The sequence below is a fragment of the Betta splendens genome, chromosome 5 (assembly GCF_900634795.4).
Source record: "Betta splendens chromosome 5, fBetSpl5.4, whole genome shotgun sequence".
NCBI classification, from domain to species: domain Eukaryota; kingdom Metazoa; phylum Chordata; class Actinopteri; order Anabantiformes; family Osphronemidae; genus Betta; species Betta splendens.
This window is the reverse complement of record NC_040885.2, coordinates 2,242,348-2,257,819: the sequence shown is the minus strand read 5'-3', so window position 1 is coordinate 2,257,819 and position 15,472 is coordinate 2,242,348. Positions and strand designations below refer to the sequence as shown.

Genomic DNA, 15,472 nt, shown 5'->3' with positions numbered 1-15,472 from the left:
CTGTGGTTTGACAACTATAATCCGTCAGTTTACTCAACCTTAATTTAGAGTTGTGCTCGCTGTGTCTAGAGGTTTAGGATAGAGATATCAGTCAGTAAGGCATTCTAAGAAAATGTTAAGCGTTTTCACAGTCAGTGACATCATTATCATCATCATTATCATCAGATGCTATCGCAGGCCCAACAACACGGAGTTGTTAGCCAAGTAGGTAGGTTTGTGCATATGGCAGTTGTTAATGTTCCACCACCTGAAGCGACGTTTAGGTTCCAAATCAGCCTCAGTCGTTAGAGCTGGATGTTGTGCTGTGTACAGCTTCAGTGGCATGTGATGTATCACCATGCTTCTGTGGAAATCAATGTGGTGACATAAAAGGAGGCTTCATGTAGGGAAATTCCTGTCCAGTTGCACAATTAATCAGCGTGACTGAGTTGCATTTGGCCATGTTATAATAGAGTGTTTGTGTTTGTCGTTGCACAGACTGTATGTCACTGTTGCTGCGGTGACAGTTTTATGAGATCGTGTGCACATGTGGTGTTTGAGTTGAGCTTTGTGAGTTTGCCTTTTTCAGGGTTTGTTTCTTAATATTTTTTTTAAATTGTTTTAGGTTGTCGTCACATTTTACCTTTGTTGTTGTTTTTAAAATATTTATCTACTTATCACTATAATAGATGATCAGGTGTTGGTTGTTGCTTGTAGTTTAGTCAACAAGTTGCCTTGACAATCCATTGCATTTATGGTTTCAAAATTAGTTGAGCCTCTTGGTGGAAATAGTACAAACTGTACAAACGATATTTTTATTATAATGTAAACACCTTGTCTTTTAGGGGACTTGTACAAACACTTTGCAGTTGGAGGTTAAAAAGCAACCACAGAATATTAAGGTGGCTGCAGAGTAACAGTGTAGCCAGTGATCTATGTGGTGAAGATTTCTGTGCAAAGACATTTTGCTTTGTTGCTTTCTATAGATTAATGCTGCTTATCATCCATGCTGCATCACTGGGCCAACTCCATTAACACTACACACACACACACACACACACACACACACACACACACATACATACATACATACATACATACTGTACTGTGCATAACTATCCAACTTACTGCATCAGGGAGCAACGTGTTTTTGGTTTGCTTCCTCTCTGGCCCTGCTTCTTTAACAATCAGGTGTAGATAGGTTCACTTGTGACTGGCTGTTGTAGCGAATGGAATAGAATAGCATTAGAAAGCTGGGTATGTATGTGTAGTAAAGAGCAAGCAAGAGGATAAGTTAACTAGATAGAGCTTTATTTATGCTCTTTGGGTGCAGAAGCGGCATACAGTAACTAACTCTACATCTTCTAACCTGGACTAACATCATCCTTTTACTTCCAATCAGCTGGCACCTCCAGTCGAGCCTGACGTCCCCGCTGAGGTGTGTTTCAGACCCATATTAGCCCACATCCCACTAATATGGGTTAGGGTTATATCTGCTGATCAGAGATCACATTTATATACTAATATCATCCATCATTTGTCTCATTAGAAAAATTTTAGGTATCCATTTGAAGAGTTGTAAAATAAATTTACAACACTTTTCAACCATTACTCCCATTTGTCAGGTCTGTTCAGACATTGTGCTTTTTACTTTATCTGAGATACGTTGACCCCTATTCATACTGCACCTCACTTCACACACTCACTCACTCCTTCTGCCCTTCATTATTTTCCTTTCACTTCCTGTTTTGTAAAGTCCAATTTTCTGACCTTTTTATTAAGGGGTTGGGGATTTGGGTTATGTCATGTGTGAGGTGTTTTTTTTGCGTGTGTGTGTTTTGGTGGCTCTATCATTATGTAACCTGCACAGTATTTTTTCCCGTCGTTGTTTCCCTTCGTTTGGCAAAGTCATTTTTAAATAATTGAAACACTTTTGCCATGTAAACTGTAAATGAATTCACTATATAAAAAAAAGTGTCCGCTTGAGTCTGAGTTTTTATAAGTGTGAGAAAAATTGTGATGTGTGTGACATTTTTCGATGTTTCAGTTGTTTGTGTAGGTATGTGGTGTCTTAGAATGAATCGGTCTCTTCTGCGTGAAGTCTTGCATGACTCTGACTCGACCTCACATCTTCCTGACATTACCACTTCCCCCCGAGCCGCATGATTTAACTTGACACCAGTTTTTTAGCATGCTCTTAAAGTAACTAATTTGCACTATATTAACACCCCATTTCTCTTTCATTTGATTTTTTCCGACCTTTTGTTGTGTATTTGTTTTCCTATTTTGTTGCTTTCTGCTAACTCACCTCACCTTTTAAGGAGCTTGATCCAAACCAGCCACAGAAGCAACTGGAGGATCAAAGGAGGGTAGGTACAGAGTTTGATTTGCTGTGCTCTGGTCATGGCCTCCATCTTATTGATGGAGACAACTGGCTGACTGTTGTGATGCCCCCACAGTCACACTGCTTCCCCAGCATGGCACTCCTTCACCTCCCTGTCAATTATATGATTTCTAACATGTGTGACCCATTGACGGATGGAAATATAACTATTTTTTTAAAGTCCTGTGAAGTGTTTGACCCACAGGGGAGATGTAGCTGACAGCATCTGATTTACTATACGCTGAATATCTGTATGTTGAGATGGGTTAAAGCTCAGTGCGGCCTTTGAACATCAGTGATTGGTGGTCAGAGGACAAAAGGTTAAAGAGTAGATGCTGGTTTAAGGGTACTTTCACACCTACAGAATTTAGTTTGATTAAATCAAACTAAATCATTTTCCCTCTTGGTGAAGTTGGTTTTATCTGGTGTGAAAAGTGCGCACCAAAACAGACGAGGTGGTCTCGATGCGTATCAACTAGCAAACTCTGGTGCAGTCCTCTTGGTGAGTAACCATACAGTACAAAACCAAAACGGGACCAAAGGCCTTGAATCGCATGATTTGATGGCTTGAATATATTGTTTTCCAGCTGCACCCTCTTCATTTTCAAACTGTAGGATTTGCTTGATGTGCCAAATGCAAGCAAAGGAATATTAAATCAGCAGGGTGAGGATCGACCTGCGTACAGTACTGTAGGTCGACCTCCATCGTGAAACTGTCTTTCTCTGCGTGCAGCATTCCACAACACAGGACCACCTTCCTATACTTACTGTTCTGTTCCCGCGGCAGACACGACTGACCAATAAGTGGAGGGAACGTTCTAGTGTAATTAAAAAGTGACGTGTTTCGGTACCGCAGCTTGGAGTGAAACGGAACAAACCAAGGAGAAATTGCTACAACTTTACAAACTCATCAACTGATTCGCACCAAACCAAACGAATTAAGGTGTGAAAGCACCCTTAGGTTCAGCATTCTTGAACAGTGTTTTTCTTTTCACTTTTATCTGTACACTTTCAGTCATTTTAAAATCTTTTTGATACACTTTGGTCATAACCGTTTTTTTAGAACGGAGGAACACAGCTCTTGTATGTTATTTCCTAATGTTTTGTTCCACTGACAGGGAGAGGTTCTGCGGCAGATCCTTGTCAATCGGTACTATGGCAATGTCAAACCCGGTCAGAGGAGAGAGAGCCTCACAACCTTCAGCAACGGTCCGCTCACTGCTGGAGCACAGGGAAAAGCACCTACAGGTGACTTTACACGGCCTTTATTAAGATACTTTTGTGTTTTATAGTGACAAACCTCTTCTCCAGATTCATTGAACCTGGTTGCTGGTTAAATATTTGATCAAAAGTGATTCATGTTTAATACCCTCAAATCTTGGTAGATGTCTCACATGAAGCTGTATTAATATACTGTAGGAAGCACTTCTTTTATTGGTTAGTTCTTCTTATGCTGAGTTTGTTTTATTTACAGACATTACAATGTCTGTAATGAGTTTCCCCTAAGATGATGCTTCAGTATAGCATTTTGAGCCAGTGTTTACTGTGTTCACAATATACAGAACGCCACACTAAAACTAAAACAATCCCTCCATCCATCTGCTAATCAACCTCTGTTTAATCAAGGCTGCTCTTCACAAATTCAAAAAATTGTTCCAAATAGACATTTATTCATTCCAGTCAGTCGCTCCATGCTTCTAACCACAGAAATGACTTCGTTCCTCCTCAAGTCATTAGACTAGAGGAGAAAAATGAATGAAAGATGTACTGGTTTAAGTCCACAAATCTCAGACTGCCACCGAGAAAACAGGTTTTCTCCTCAACAATAACGCGAGCCGTGTTGTTGCCAGGCGACTACAGAGCCAAGTTCCGTCTAGAATGGGATGTGTTGTTAATTCAGAGGCTCACCCTGCTAGAGACGGCTCTGATGGGTGCTGTTATCTCACTGCTGCTTCCCTGGCTGGCTATAGTCCACAGCAGCAGCAATAACACAGCTAACGTCATGCTGTGAGCCATGGCTGAACGGACACCCAGACTTCACTCTTCCTTGAGTCTTTGCATTCAAATATAATTTAACCTCTTGTTCATGTTTCAGTCTGTGCTTTGGTGTAATGGTTCATAACCTCTCTACATAAATAATTATTATAAAAGTATTACATTTCTGTTACCCTAGTTGTCAGCTCCGGGGTCGGGGGTCGAGGTGAGCTGAGTTTGGCCGAGGTCCAGTGCCACCTGGACAAAGAAGGCGCCTCAGACCTGGTCATTGACCTCATCATGAACGCTACCAGCGACCGGATTTTCCAGGAGAGTATATTGTTGGCCATTGCGCTGCTGGAAGGCGGAAACACAGTCATCCAGGTAAGGAGGGGTCACTGGGTCCAAGACACACCGTACACAGCATGATTAATTCAGAGGGGAATCACTGTTATGTGTTAACAAGGTCCAACTTTCACAAGCCTTGCCTGCAATTAAACCGGATGACTAAAAGCTTTCTGCATGAGCAGGAATATCAACAAGTAGATGTTATTTGAGGAATTCAAAGCTGGGGTGTCAAGAATTTAAGCTACTACCCTGCGGCGTCACTGCTGTCAACAGAAGATAATAAAGACACCAAAAGTAGAATTAGGTCAGAATGCGTTCTGGCCTGTCTAAATTTCCACACGTTTTGACTCCGTTGGAAGGGCGCGTTTGTTGCGGCACCGGATACAGAGGAAGAGGCGAAAGGGGGTCGGAAACGGAGCAGTGGTTTGCTGGGAGAGGTTCAAGCTGCGCAGGCAAACGTCACCATGTGCTAAGGGTTGCTATGGCAGTGCGAACCTTTGTGGAGAGGTTGAGATAGCACACGTCTGCAGACCGTGCGCTCGTGTATGTGTGGACCTCCGTGTGAAGTGTGTCTGTGCATGTCGCAGGCTGCCTATTGCCGTCGTCTTGTTTAGTGGTTTGCGAACATGTTGTTTTGCACAAACGGCCCTGTTGTATAATCGCCCCCTTATTTGCATATTGTCATTACCTGACGAGGCCTGACTTCCCAGCGTGTACACAAAAGCGCTCACATGCTTCCTGTTATGTAAGCTCCTGCGTGGCTCCCTGCCAGGGCGAATGACACCCTGAGCCTGAGGGCTTCTCACATTCCAACCAGGCTTTTAATTGGGTCATGCTTTTGGTGGTGGAAAAAGGGGCAATAAAGAAAAGCACAATCCCAAGAGGAGAGTTTGCAAAGATTTGAGTAGCTCCAATGTTGTATCCAAGCAAAGCTGCTGCAGTATGTCATGTGCTGATTGCCCTTACAGAGGTCGGCGCATGATGAAGTGTGTGTCCTCTGCTGATCTTTTTGTGTTTGTCTGTTGTTTTACATATTCTATCAGAAATTCAGATGGGTGCTTAGGTTGTGCACTACAACCATTAGTCATGGATACTGTACTGTACGTTTCAGTCTTTCAAACGGCCTTTGATGAGTGAAAAGAACACATACACAAGAATGCGGAGACTATTAACAAGGATGCTTTTGGTTTTAGTGCTTTGGCAGTGAACAGGAACAAGTGAGCTTTTTTTTTTTTTCTTTCTTGAAGTCTCATGAATGACCCAGAGTGTCTTTACAACATATCAGCAGATGCATCACATTTCCTTGTCTTACATAAGTATGGGTTGACTGTCCTGTTTTAGGACAAAAGGGTTTGTGTTGTTTAAATGAAAAGCAAGACAAAAACATGCCCACAGATTTCTCCGCACAGTCTGCTTGTTTTGAGTTCATCCCGGGCCGTTGTCTAGTCAACGCAACGTCTATGAATATGAGAGCTGGAGTGGTGGGCTGCTACACAGTGGCTTAGAACTGGACTGGAAAAATGTCAGGTCACAGCTTTTTTTCCTGACTTTCCACCATCTGCCAATTATCTATTGACAAAACATTTAGATGCTTCATCATGGATGCACATGTAATTAAATGCACCAGCCAGTAAAATAGACTGCTACTTACTGCATTTCTTTTTACAATTGCTCTATGTTGGCGCAGCTGAAAATATGCATGATCTTCAAAAGATGAGACATCATAATTAGAACAGTAGTAACAAAGTAGCCAACATGAATAAAGCTAGTGGCCGTTAAAGATGATACGCTGACCTTTTTGATAAAACACTAGTAAGAACATTCATTTGTTTCTTATATAATGTACATGCCACGCCCATCTTTACTTTTTGACCTACATGCAGTAACTTACCAGAATTCTGCAGCACGTACTGTGTGCTCCACCCTGCAGGTTGTTGTTGATAAGCAGCGATACTGTGACAACTCAAGCAGACACGTAGCACGATTATTGTATGATGGCATGAAACCACACTCACCCTCACATGCCATCACCGCACACACACACACACACACACACACACACACACACACACACACACACACACACACACACAAGCACGCACATACCCATCCTATGATATAATTAGAGACTAGAAAGCGTGTGTGTGTGTGTGTGTGTGTGTGTGTGTGTGTGTGTGTGTGTGTGTGTGTGTGTGTGTGTGTGTGTGTGTGTGTGTGTGTGTGTGTGTGTGTGTGTGTGTGTGTGTGTGATTATGTAACCTGCACAGTATTTTTTCCTGTCATTTCCTGGCAAAGTCATTTTTAAATAATTGAAACACTTTTCACTACCTAAAAAAAAATAGTGTCCCTCTGAGTCGTCTGACTTGTTTTTTTTTATTTGTTTTTATTATTAGAGTAGTAAGAATAGCAGCTCCGCTCCCTGAGCCCACCATCCATCTACTCATCACCGTCTTCACATCCTCTGATCCCCAACTGTCACACGAGCAAACAGGTGCCGCCACTCTTAAGACTTGTTGTGGCACGCCGCTCCCCTCAGCCCCTTCCAAGCGTGATTTACCCCCCCCCCCCCCCCCCCCCCCCCCCCCCCCCCCCTCCTCCACCTCCGCTTGGTTCATGTTCACTTTATTGCTACCTCTTGGAAAGCTTTAAAAAGACTCTGCTAAGTGAGTTTCCAGGTATTAAGGCCATAAATATATCAGCTCGCTTTAAACCTAGAAACAACTATTTTATAGTTTAATATTTCACTCCTGCTTTTCTGCAGCCTTTCAGTCAGACTATCCTCATTGTTGTCGTTAAAGTCCCTGAATATATTTAGACGTTGCTGGACTTGCTGTCATGTTTATTTCAACGTCATTTTGGCCCAAAGTGACCGTTTTGTCTTAAATTCAAAGGACAGATTGCTGCGGTCACCAGCTGGGCAGTGGCAGAGTGTGCCGCCGAAGCCCTCCAATGAGCACAGAGACGGCTTTGTCGCTCGCTAAGGTGTCAGGCTGGAGAGGCGGAGACGGATAAAGAGAAAGAGAGCGAGCTGGTGGTATAAACAGGACTTACATAACCGGCCCGTGTTGATGCCAGGAGCCAGGGTGGCAGCTGACGGGGAAGGAAGAGAAAAGTAGCAGCACGAAATAAGAAGAGAAGAAAAGAGGCCCTGCTGTGCAACCTTGTTAAATCTGTAGAAAAGAGAGAATTATGAGTCAGCCTCCACCTTCTGTGCTGAACATGACGAGCAGCAGCAGGATAAGCAGAGCTCCCACGAGATTTAATAGCACGGTAGTGAGTGTCTTGCACAGAAGGCAAAGCCACCTCAGGCCACAACATTGCAGCTGATTCCCTATATTATGTTGCTTGATTCAGGTCTGGTTTCCAATCACATTGCGTAAACTACCTATAAACCATGTTTTATAGGTAGTTTAAGTCATTACCAGTTTTTTGGGGGTTTTCCCTGTTCCAATCAAACCGTTATTTTGTTAAAATGAGAAATACACACGAGGAATACCTCTGCTCACGTGATGCAAAAGTAATCTAGTAGTAGAAGCAAAAGGTCTTGATGTTTGCACTTGAACCTGATGAAAGCTGGGTACCAAAGCACAGTGCAGCCACTGTTGCATGCAGCTTCCAGCATGTTTAGGGATTTTTAATGAAGTAAAGTTTTTAATGGCCATAGTCATGAGGGCTGTTTAATTTACTAATGTTGCTAAGCTGTTCTGAGAGCGTAGCCTGTGTGGGGAAGTCGGCCCGCTTGCATAAGTCTCCTAATCTGATTGCTATCAGTGAATGACCTTATCCCGTCAACATGATGTTACCGGCTGAAAACAAGCAAGAAGAAATTGTTGCATAAAGAAAAAAGGGAAAAAACTCAGGTTTCATTAATGTGATAAGTCATGTGAGTCTCCAGACATTCTGGCTGAGCAAACTTTTACTGAGCAACGCGCCCGCATTTTATTTCACTCTTGAAAACTTTACCAAACCTGGAAAGAATCTTATGTAACAGACTTTCAAAACTGCCCCACAATCTACTGTATGTACACGATAACCACCGCTTGCTGGCTTCAAAGCGGCTTCGCCCACACCTTTTTTCCCACTTTCGGAGCCTCCCTCCTGCTTCTCGCACTGCGTGTCGGTCTGGCAATGAGAAGTAGGGCAGGGTTTTCCTCTCTCACCCCACCCCCCCAACCCCCCCCCGTCATTGCTCACCCTTTATGGGCTGATGTAACAGTGTTAGTTGAGGCGCCGTGTGCCCTCACTGTAACCACTCAGCTGATTACAGGTCTTATGTAAGGAGGGATTGTCGACGGGGAAATGGGACAAAACATATAAGCTTGTTGCAGGAAAAACAAGCAGCATCCTAACTGCGCTTGTCCTGTACAGTGCTGTATGTGCTTGTCTTCAGGAGCAGGTCGCTGTAATCGCGCACCTTTTTGCATGCATGCTGTATTGCATGTAAATTCTAAAATGCTGCGTGTAGCCCTCAGGGTGCTAGCGCCACGTTATGCCCGGTGGGCAGAGAGCAGATGGTGAGGCCTAACAGCATGTTTTCCTGCCACTGTATAATGAGGCTTATGTAACGGCTTCTGTCCGAACCTGTGGCTCCGAACGCTGTGTAAACAGTAAAAAACTGCAAGTCAATGATTATAAGTGACTGAGCGGTTACTAAATAACAGTGGTCTTCTGACTTCAATCTGTGATTAAGGTCAGTCCTGAAAAGAAAGTCGGGCACCTTCACTCAGCGTTCAGCACCAGGATATGGGTTCATTAAAAACATATAGAGCTATAATTACTGTTACCTGATTATAGTTGAAACGTGAATGAATGTGTTTCTCTCCAGAGATCATTCTACCATCGCTTGACGGGAGACAACAAGTCTGAGAAATTCTTCAAGGTATTTTATGAACGCATGAAGCTGGCCCAGCAGGAGATTAAAGCGACTGTGACTGTAAACACTAGCGACCTGGGCAGCAAGAAGAAGGACGAGGAGCCCCCAGACAAAGAAACACCGGCGCGCAAAAAAGGTTAGAGGACATACAGAAAACATCTCTGTGCAGACGTAGGAATAATTACATGAATATTAGAAGTTGTGAAATGAGCATTCTTGATGGGACCGTGTTGTCTGTATTTGACTCCTGCTCCTGTGGTTAGTCAAAGACTTGCCGGTGGTGGCCGTGGTGACGGAGGAGGTGAAGGAGCAGCTAATGGAGGCCTCCGCCGTCACCAAGAAGGCGTTCACAACCTACCGCCGCGAGGTCGACGCCGAGGAGCACCAAGCGGCCGCCGATGGCTCTCCGGCGCCGACGAGCGATAAGGGTCAGGAGGAAGGCGAGATGAGCGTCATCATCACCATCATGCAGCCCATCCTACGCCTCATGCAGCTCCTCTGTGAGAACCACAACAGGGACCTGCAGGTCAGCCCTTAGAGGATCGCTTTCGCCTGAGCCCCCTACTTCTCTGACCTGTGTCCTGACTGGGTTATACAGAACCGAAACTACAGTGTGTTGAAAATAGGCACCATTTGCAGAACTTCCTGATGCAGCTGTTTCCATATCTGGTTTGTCTTGTTCTAGTTTCACTATGAGGAGCGTGATGGTGTTTAGTAATGGCTGGGCTTTGGCAGCCCAGACAGAAAACATCCTTCCTGCACTGATTCTGTTTACACCCCAAACCAGGGCCCACCATTGGGTTTTAGTCGGCCTGGTGTTGAATCACTCTCCTGAACCTTAGTGGGTGGAAGATTCTGGTTCATACATATTGTATTCTATCCTCTTGGTTAATTTTGAGAGAAACAAAGAACATGTTGTACTTTATATTGAGGTTACGTGTTCTCCCTAACCTGAGGCTTTAATTATTGAGCTTGTATTATTGCTGTTGGACATGGCTCCTCAAACTTCTTGCTCACTTGTTGAAAGTAATGTTTAACGATGCCCAAAAACAAGCATATGTGCATAACATGTATTTTATCTCCATCCTTTCACAGAATTTTCTGCGCAACCAGAATAACAAGAACAACTACAATCTGGTTTGCGAGACTCTCCAGTTCCTGGACTGCATTTGTGGCAGTACGACAGGAGGTCTGGGCCTTCTGGGACTTTATATCAATGAGAAAAATGTAGGGCTCATTAACCAGACTGTGGAGAGCCTGACCGAGTACTGCCAGGGTCCCTGTCATGAGAACCAGGTGATACATGCACGCGCAGACCGTGACTGTTCTAGCTTTGCATGGAGTTTGTCTTTCATCTTGATGATTAAATCAACTTGACTTCTGTTCCATCGAAGTCACGTGTTTATTTTAGTAGTCATACGGTTTGTTTTGTCAGGGTGGTGCCCAAGCGCAGCCAGTCTTGTGTGGGCAGTGTTTGGCCTGGTTTAGCCCTGCTTGCTCTTTCCACATGATGGTGGCATCCTCTGCTCAGTGCTGCTGTGAGCTCGTTCCGTGACCCCGCAGTGCGAGAATATTACCAGCAAACCGGCAACTGGCCAAAAGCGGCTGCTATTTGAACTGATTCCTGTTCCTTCAAGCAGGAACTAAACAAGGTCTTTGTTCTTATCCACCGGGAGAAAAAAGACAGGAACATGCACAGACATTTTTGTTGTTGTGTGGTTTTAACTTCTATCTCTTATGTGTATCTTCAAGAGACTTGCTTCAAAGCATTCGAAGAATTTTGAGGTGTTCAGTAGCAAATACTGTTTGGTAAAATAAACCGTATTTGGTGAGAACAAAGACAGTATTCATGGCCACAACTTGCCAGTCATTAATCAATCACTAAACACTCAATAGTTCTTGCTAGGAATTTCTATGTGTTGTGTTTTAAAATGGAGTTTTGGCAGCAAACAGCAGAACATCCTAATCTGTAATCAATCAGTTTTGACTTTGGTTTGTTTAACCTGATTACATACAGTGGTAAAATGTGTCTCTGTTGCATACTGTATAAATCACAGGTGAATGTGACTCGTGTAGTAGCTACTGTATAATGGTTTGCTGTTTGGTTTGGTCTTATCTGAAAACAGCTGTGTTTATAGAGGTGATCAACAAAACTCCAGCAGCATCAGAAAACAGTACAGTTTGAATTCAATTACTGTCTGGAGTCAGTTTGTTCTTAGCTGTGGCTGAAGTGAATCTCCTGCCCACTTGTGACTTCCATTAAATTTGTTATTCAGAACTGCATCGCCACTCATGAGTGCAACGGCATTGATATAATCATCGCACTCATCCTCAATGACATCAACCCCCTTGGCAGGAAGAGAATGGATCTGGTGCTAGAACTCAAAGTGAGTGATTATTGTTTGTTTACTAACGCTGACAAAAACCTTTTGTTACCCAGCCTTGTTTTGCCTTTTCATATTAATACAACACTGTTGTACTGGTAAATGCTGGAGATTTAGCTGGGAACGAGCAGGAGCTCTACGACTCCTCTATACAAGGTAAAGGGAATCATGGGTTTAATCAGGTACTTTACACAGTATATCACTAAGAGTAGCACAAACCATGTGGCAGAGCAGGTAATGTTTGAGTCACCTGTCTGTTGGAGTGAAGGAATTCTGACTCTTGGCAGCGAACATACTGTATGTGTACAGTATTTAAACGAAAGACTTCTTCCTTAATGACTTGTTATTTATTGCTTTGTTCAGTCTGGAATGTAGTACATCAGGTCAACCATTCTTTTCTTTTCATAGAACAATGCTTCCAAGCTGCTTCTTGCAATTATGGAGAGTCGGCATGACAGCGAGAATGCTGAGAGAATACTGTACAACATGAGGCCTAAGGAGCTGGTGCGTGAGGCGTTGTATTGATCGTCCAATGGCTGCAAAGGGCACGATGTGTGACGCCTCACATTCTTGCAGGTGGAAGTGATCAAAAAGGCCTATATGCAGGGGGAGATAGAGGTGGAGGAGCCGCATGAAGGGGAGGACGGGGAGGAGGAGCACTCGGCATCACCACGCAACGTTGGTCATAACATTTACATCCTGGCACATCAAGTAAGCCGCCAACTAGTCGAGCTACTGTAGGACTGACACGCCTGTGAGACATTCTACATACAATGAATGACACCTGTAATTGTTTTTTCAGTTGTCGGTCTGTACTTGTCATCATGTTTTGCAGCCCTTACACTGATACATACCTTTAACCACAACCATGCTTTCAATCAAATGCCAGTTCACGCCCTTCTGTATGTGGTTGCATTGAAAGGAATTTGGCAAAGTATAACAGCATCTACTGTAATTTAACGGTGTTTGTTGCCATTTCAGTTGGCCCGTCACAACAAGGAGCTCCAGGCTATGTTGAAGCCAGGGGGGGTGTATGGAGAGGGCGACGAGGCGCTGGAGTTTTATGCCAAACACACGGCTCAGATCGAGGTGAGTCGTTAGATTTGTGACTCCATCCTCTGTCATTCTGTATCTACTTTAGATTTCGCTTTTGATAAGTTGCTGTAATTTGCCTCTTGTTTACCCACCTGACATCTGTGTTTGCCGACGGCACCACGTTTTGGCACAGCAGATGACATGAGGCATGTAATGGCGTCTTTGCTGGTTCATTGCACATCTTAAGAGAATGACAAGAGCCTTTGGCATGTGTGCACGTGTTTTCCTGGTGCGTGCGGGAAGAATGTTGGTTGGCTTCTGAGCGACAGGTGTTGGTCCAGTTTATCAGTCACCTAACATCCAGACTAATAAATAAAAAAAGACGGAGCTTTTGATGGTCTTTGCCACAGTGACAGAATGTGACTGGTGGCCGCTGGTGTGTGTGTGTGTGTGTGTGTGTGTGTGTGTGTGTGTGTGTGTGTGTGTGTGTGTGTGTGTGTGTGTGTGTGTGTGTGTGTGTGTGTGTGTGTGTGTGTGTGTGTGTGTGTGTGTGTGTGTGTGTGTGTGTCTAGATCATACGACTCGATCGCACCATGGAGCAGATAGTCTTTCCTGTGCCCAACATCTGCGAGTTCCTCACCCAAGAATCCAAGTTGCGGGTCTATTACACCACAGAGCGCGACGAGCAGGGCAGCAAGATCAATGACTTTTTCCTTCGCTCTGAAGACCTCTTCAATGAGATGAACTGGCAGAAGAAGCTGCGAGGTACTCAAGAGGCTACTGGTACCACAAACACCGTTCCCTGTGCGTCCTTCTCCTTCTTATTTCTTACTGCCTGCTTTACTTTGTCACTCCAGGGTTCCCTCCCAAAGTGATGCACATGCTAAAACCCCTCTCACACACAGTACCTGGATTATAGTACGTGTGAGCTGGAGATAAAACATAGACACATACTCCCATCAGCGCTCTCGCTGTCTAGTACAAAGAAATACATGTATGTGTTAAAATGACTAAAGCCCGAAAGTGCTGCAGGTTTTGACTGTGAAGGGGGCTGCACACTGCTTTTAACCCTGGAGGGATGCAAGTGCATGTAAATCTTTATAAGCAACATATCAACCTAGTTCATTGACTATGTTATGTGACATTGTGTTAATATTAAGGTTGTTGTGAAACTAATAATGTATTTCAGCAGCTTTATGAGTATGATAATGATTTATACGAATGCGAGCAAATGATGTAGAACTGTGAAACTCCTGGAGTGAATAATTGATGAGCTAAGTGTGGACACTCGTCACGATTAAAAAATATATATATATACTTTTTGTTATGATGCAAAAACCAGAGAGTGAACAGGAAATGTGATGAAGGTCCTTGCCTGGCTTCACATTTTGGATCTAGATTAGGCTTGTGTTTTGCCAGCGACGTCAACTGGATCCTCCAAGCCTGTCCCATCTTAATAAGCTTAATGGGTTGACCCGATTCACCAACCTGCCAGTTTGAGGTCATGTCCGGTCACATGTTTTCTGCTTTTGATGTGACATAGCTTTACATCAAAGACGGGCAGTGGCCACACAGAGAAAGAAATGCACTAATTATGAACACCATCCTCACTGAGGCCAGGTCTGTGGCTGGCGCTGTCCAGCTGCAGTAGTAAAGTGACCAGTCTCGTTTGCCTTAGTGTGTTGAGGAAAAGGATTTTCCTTAACGTGCATTTATAGTATAGCACAGCAACTACAGCTGCCTATGCACAGTTCTTCTGTATTGCGTTACACTTGAATTGAGGAAAAAAAATATTTGAAAAAAGAAACACTGGTTCTTTTTTGTTTTGCACTGTGAAATTCTTTTGTTTGGTGTATATACAGTCAATGTAGCTCCTGCTGCAGCTCTCTGTACTAACATGCCTCAACGCTGTCCTCCAGCCCAGCCCATCCTGTACTGGTGCTCGAGGAACATGTCCTTCTGGAGCAGCATCTCTTTCAACCTGGCTGTGCTCATGAACCTGCTCGTGGCCTTCTTCTACCCTCTGGAAGGCGTCCGCGGAGGTCAGTCACCGTCAGTCTGTCAACTGAAGCCTTGTTACCTGGAAGTTGAATGCCATTGTGCATGTCAGGTGTGCTGTGGTTAACATGATGAATTAAAAAATGTTTGCAATGTCAAAACACATTTGTGACTATTCAGACTATGCCTGAGGGAGAATGACAGCCCTTTGAAATGTTGATGAAGGTGCTGCAATTAAGTTGGATTTGTTTTTAACACAATTGATATTCACTAAGTTTTGGAGCGCTGTGCTAATGGAAAACCAGTTTCATAAAGAGAAGAAGCATCACTGAGGTGTAAAGTCCATATTTAAATTTAAGAGTTCATAACATTTGAAGTTTGGAGTTTCTCAAACAATTGTAATCTACTTTTCATATTAAAGTAGCTTCAGGCCATAACCGCCAAAAACATAAGCGAGCGTTTGTTTTCCCAGCAGACACATGAACAGCTCCTGATGTG

The 15,472-nt window shown here is 43.7% G+C and overlaps 1 protein-coding gene across 15 annotated transcripts in view; it reads left to right on the top strand.

Annotated features, from left to right (window-relative positions):
* itpr1b (inositol 1,4,5-trisphosphate receptor, type 1b) overlaps nucleotides 1-15,472 on the top strand; it is a 55,395-nt gene that overhangs the window by 26,589 nt on the left and 13,334 nt on the right. For 6 of the 15 annotated variants that reach the window (XM_029149851.3, XM_029149852.3, XM_029149856.3 and 3 more), the window contains 13 exons: nucleotides 1,382-1,417; nucleotides 2,301-2,348; nucleotides 3,481-3,610; nucleotides 4,536-4,720; nucleotides 9,510-9,693; nucleotides 9,821-10,083; nucleotides 10,653-10,853; nucleotides 11,834-11,944; nucleotides 12,350-12,445; nucleotides 12,518-12,652; nucleotides 12,923-13,030; nucleotides 13,549-13,780; nucleotides 14,896-15,018. In XM_029149851.3, the coding sequence (XP_029005684.1) occupies nucleotides 1,382-1,417; nucleotides 2,301-2,348; nucleotides 3,481-3,610; nucleotides 4,536-4,720; nucleotides 9,510-9,693; nucleotides 9,821-10,083; nucleotides 10,653-10,853; nucleotides 11,834-11,944; nucleotides 12,350-12,445; nucleotides 12,518-12,652; nucleotides 12,923-13,030; nucleotides 13,549-13,780; nucleotides 14,896-15,018 (1,852 nt within the window). The remainder of the gene's footprint in view (nucleotides 1-1,381; nucleotides 1,418-2,300; nucleotides 2,349-3,480; nucleotides 3,611-4,535; nucleotides 4,721-9,509; nucleotides 9,694-9,820; nucleotides 10,084-10,652; nucleotides 10,854-11,833; nucleotides 11,945-12,349; nucleotides 12,446-12,517; nucleotides 12,653-12,922; nucleotides 13,031-13,548; nucleotides 13,781-14,895; nucleotides 15,019-15,472) is intronic. The other 9 variants (XM_055509273.1, XM_055509270.1, XM_029149858.3 and 6 more) reach the window with 5 other exon arrangements.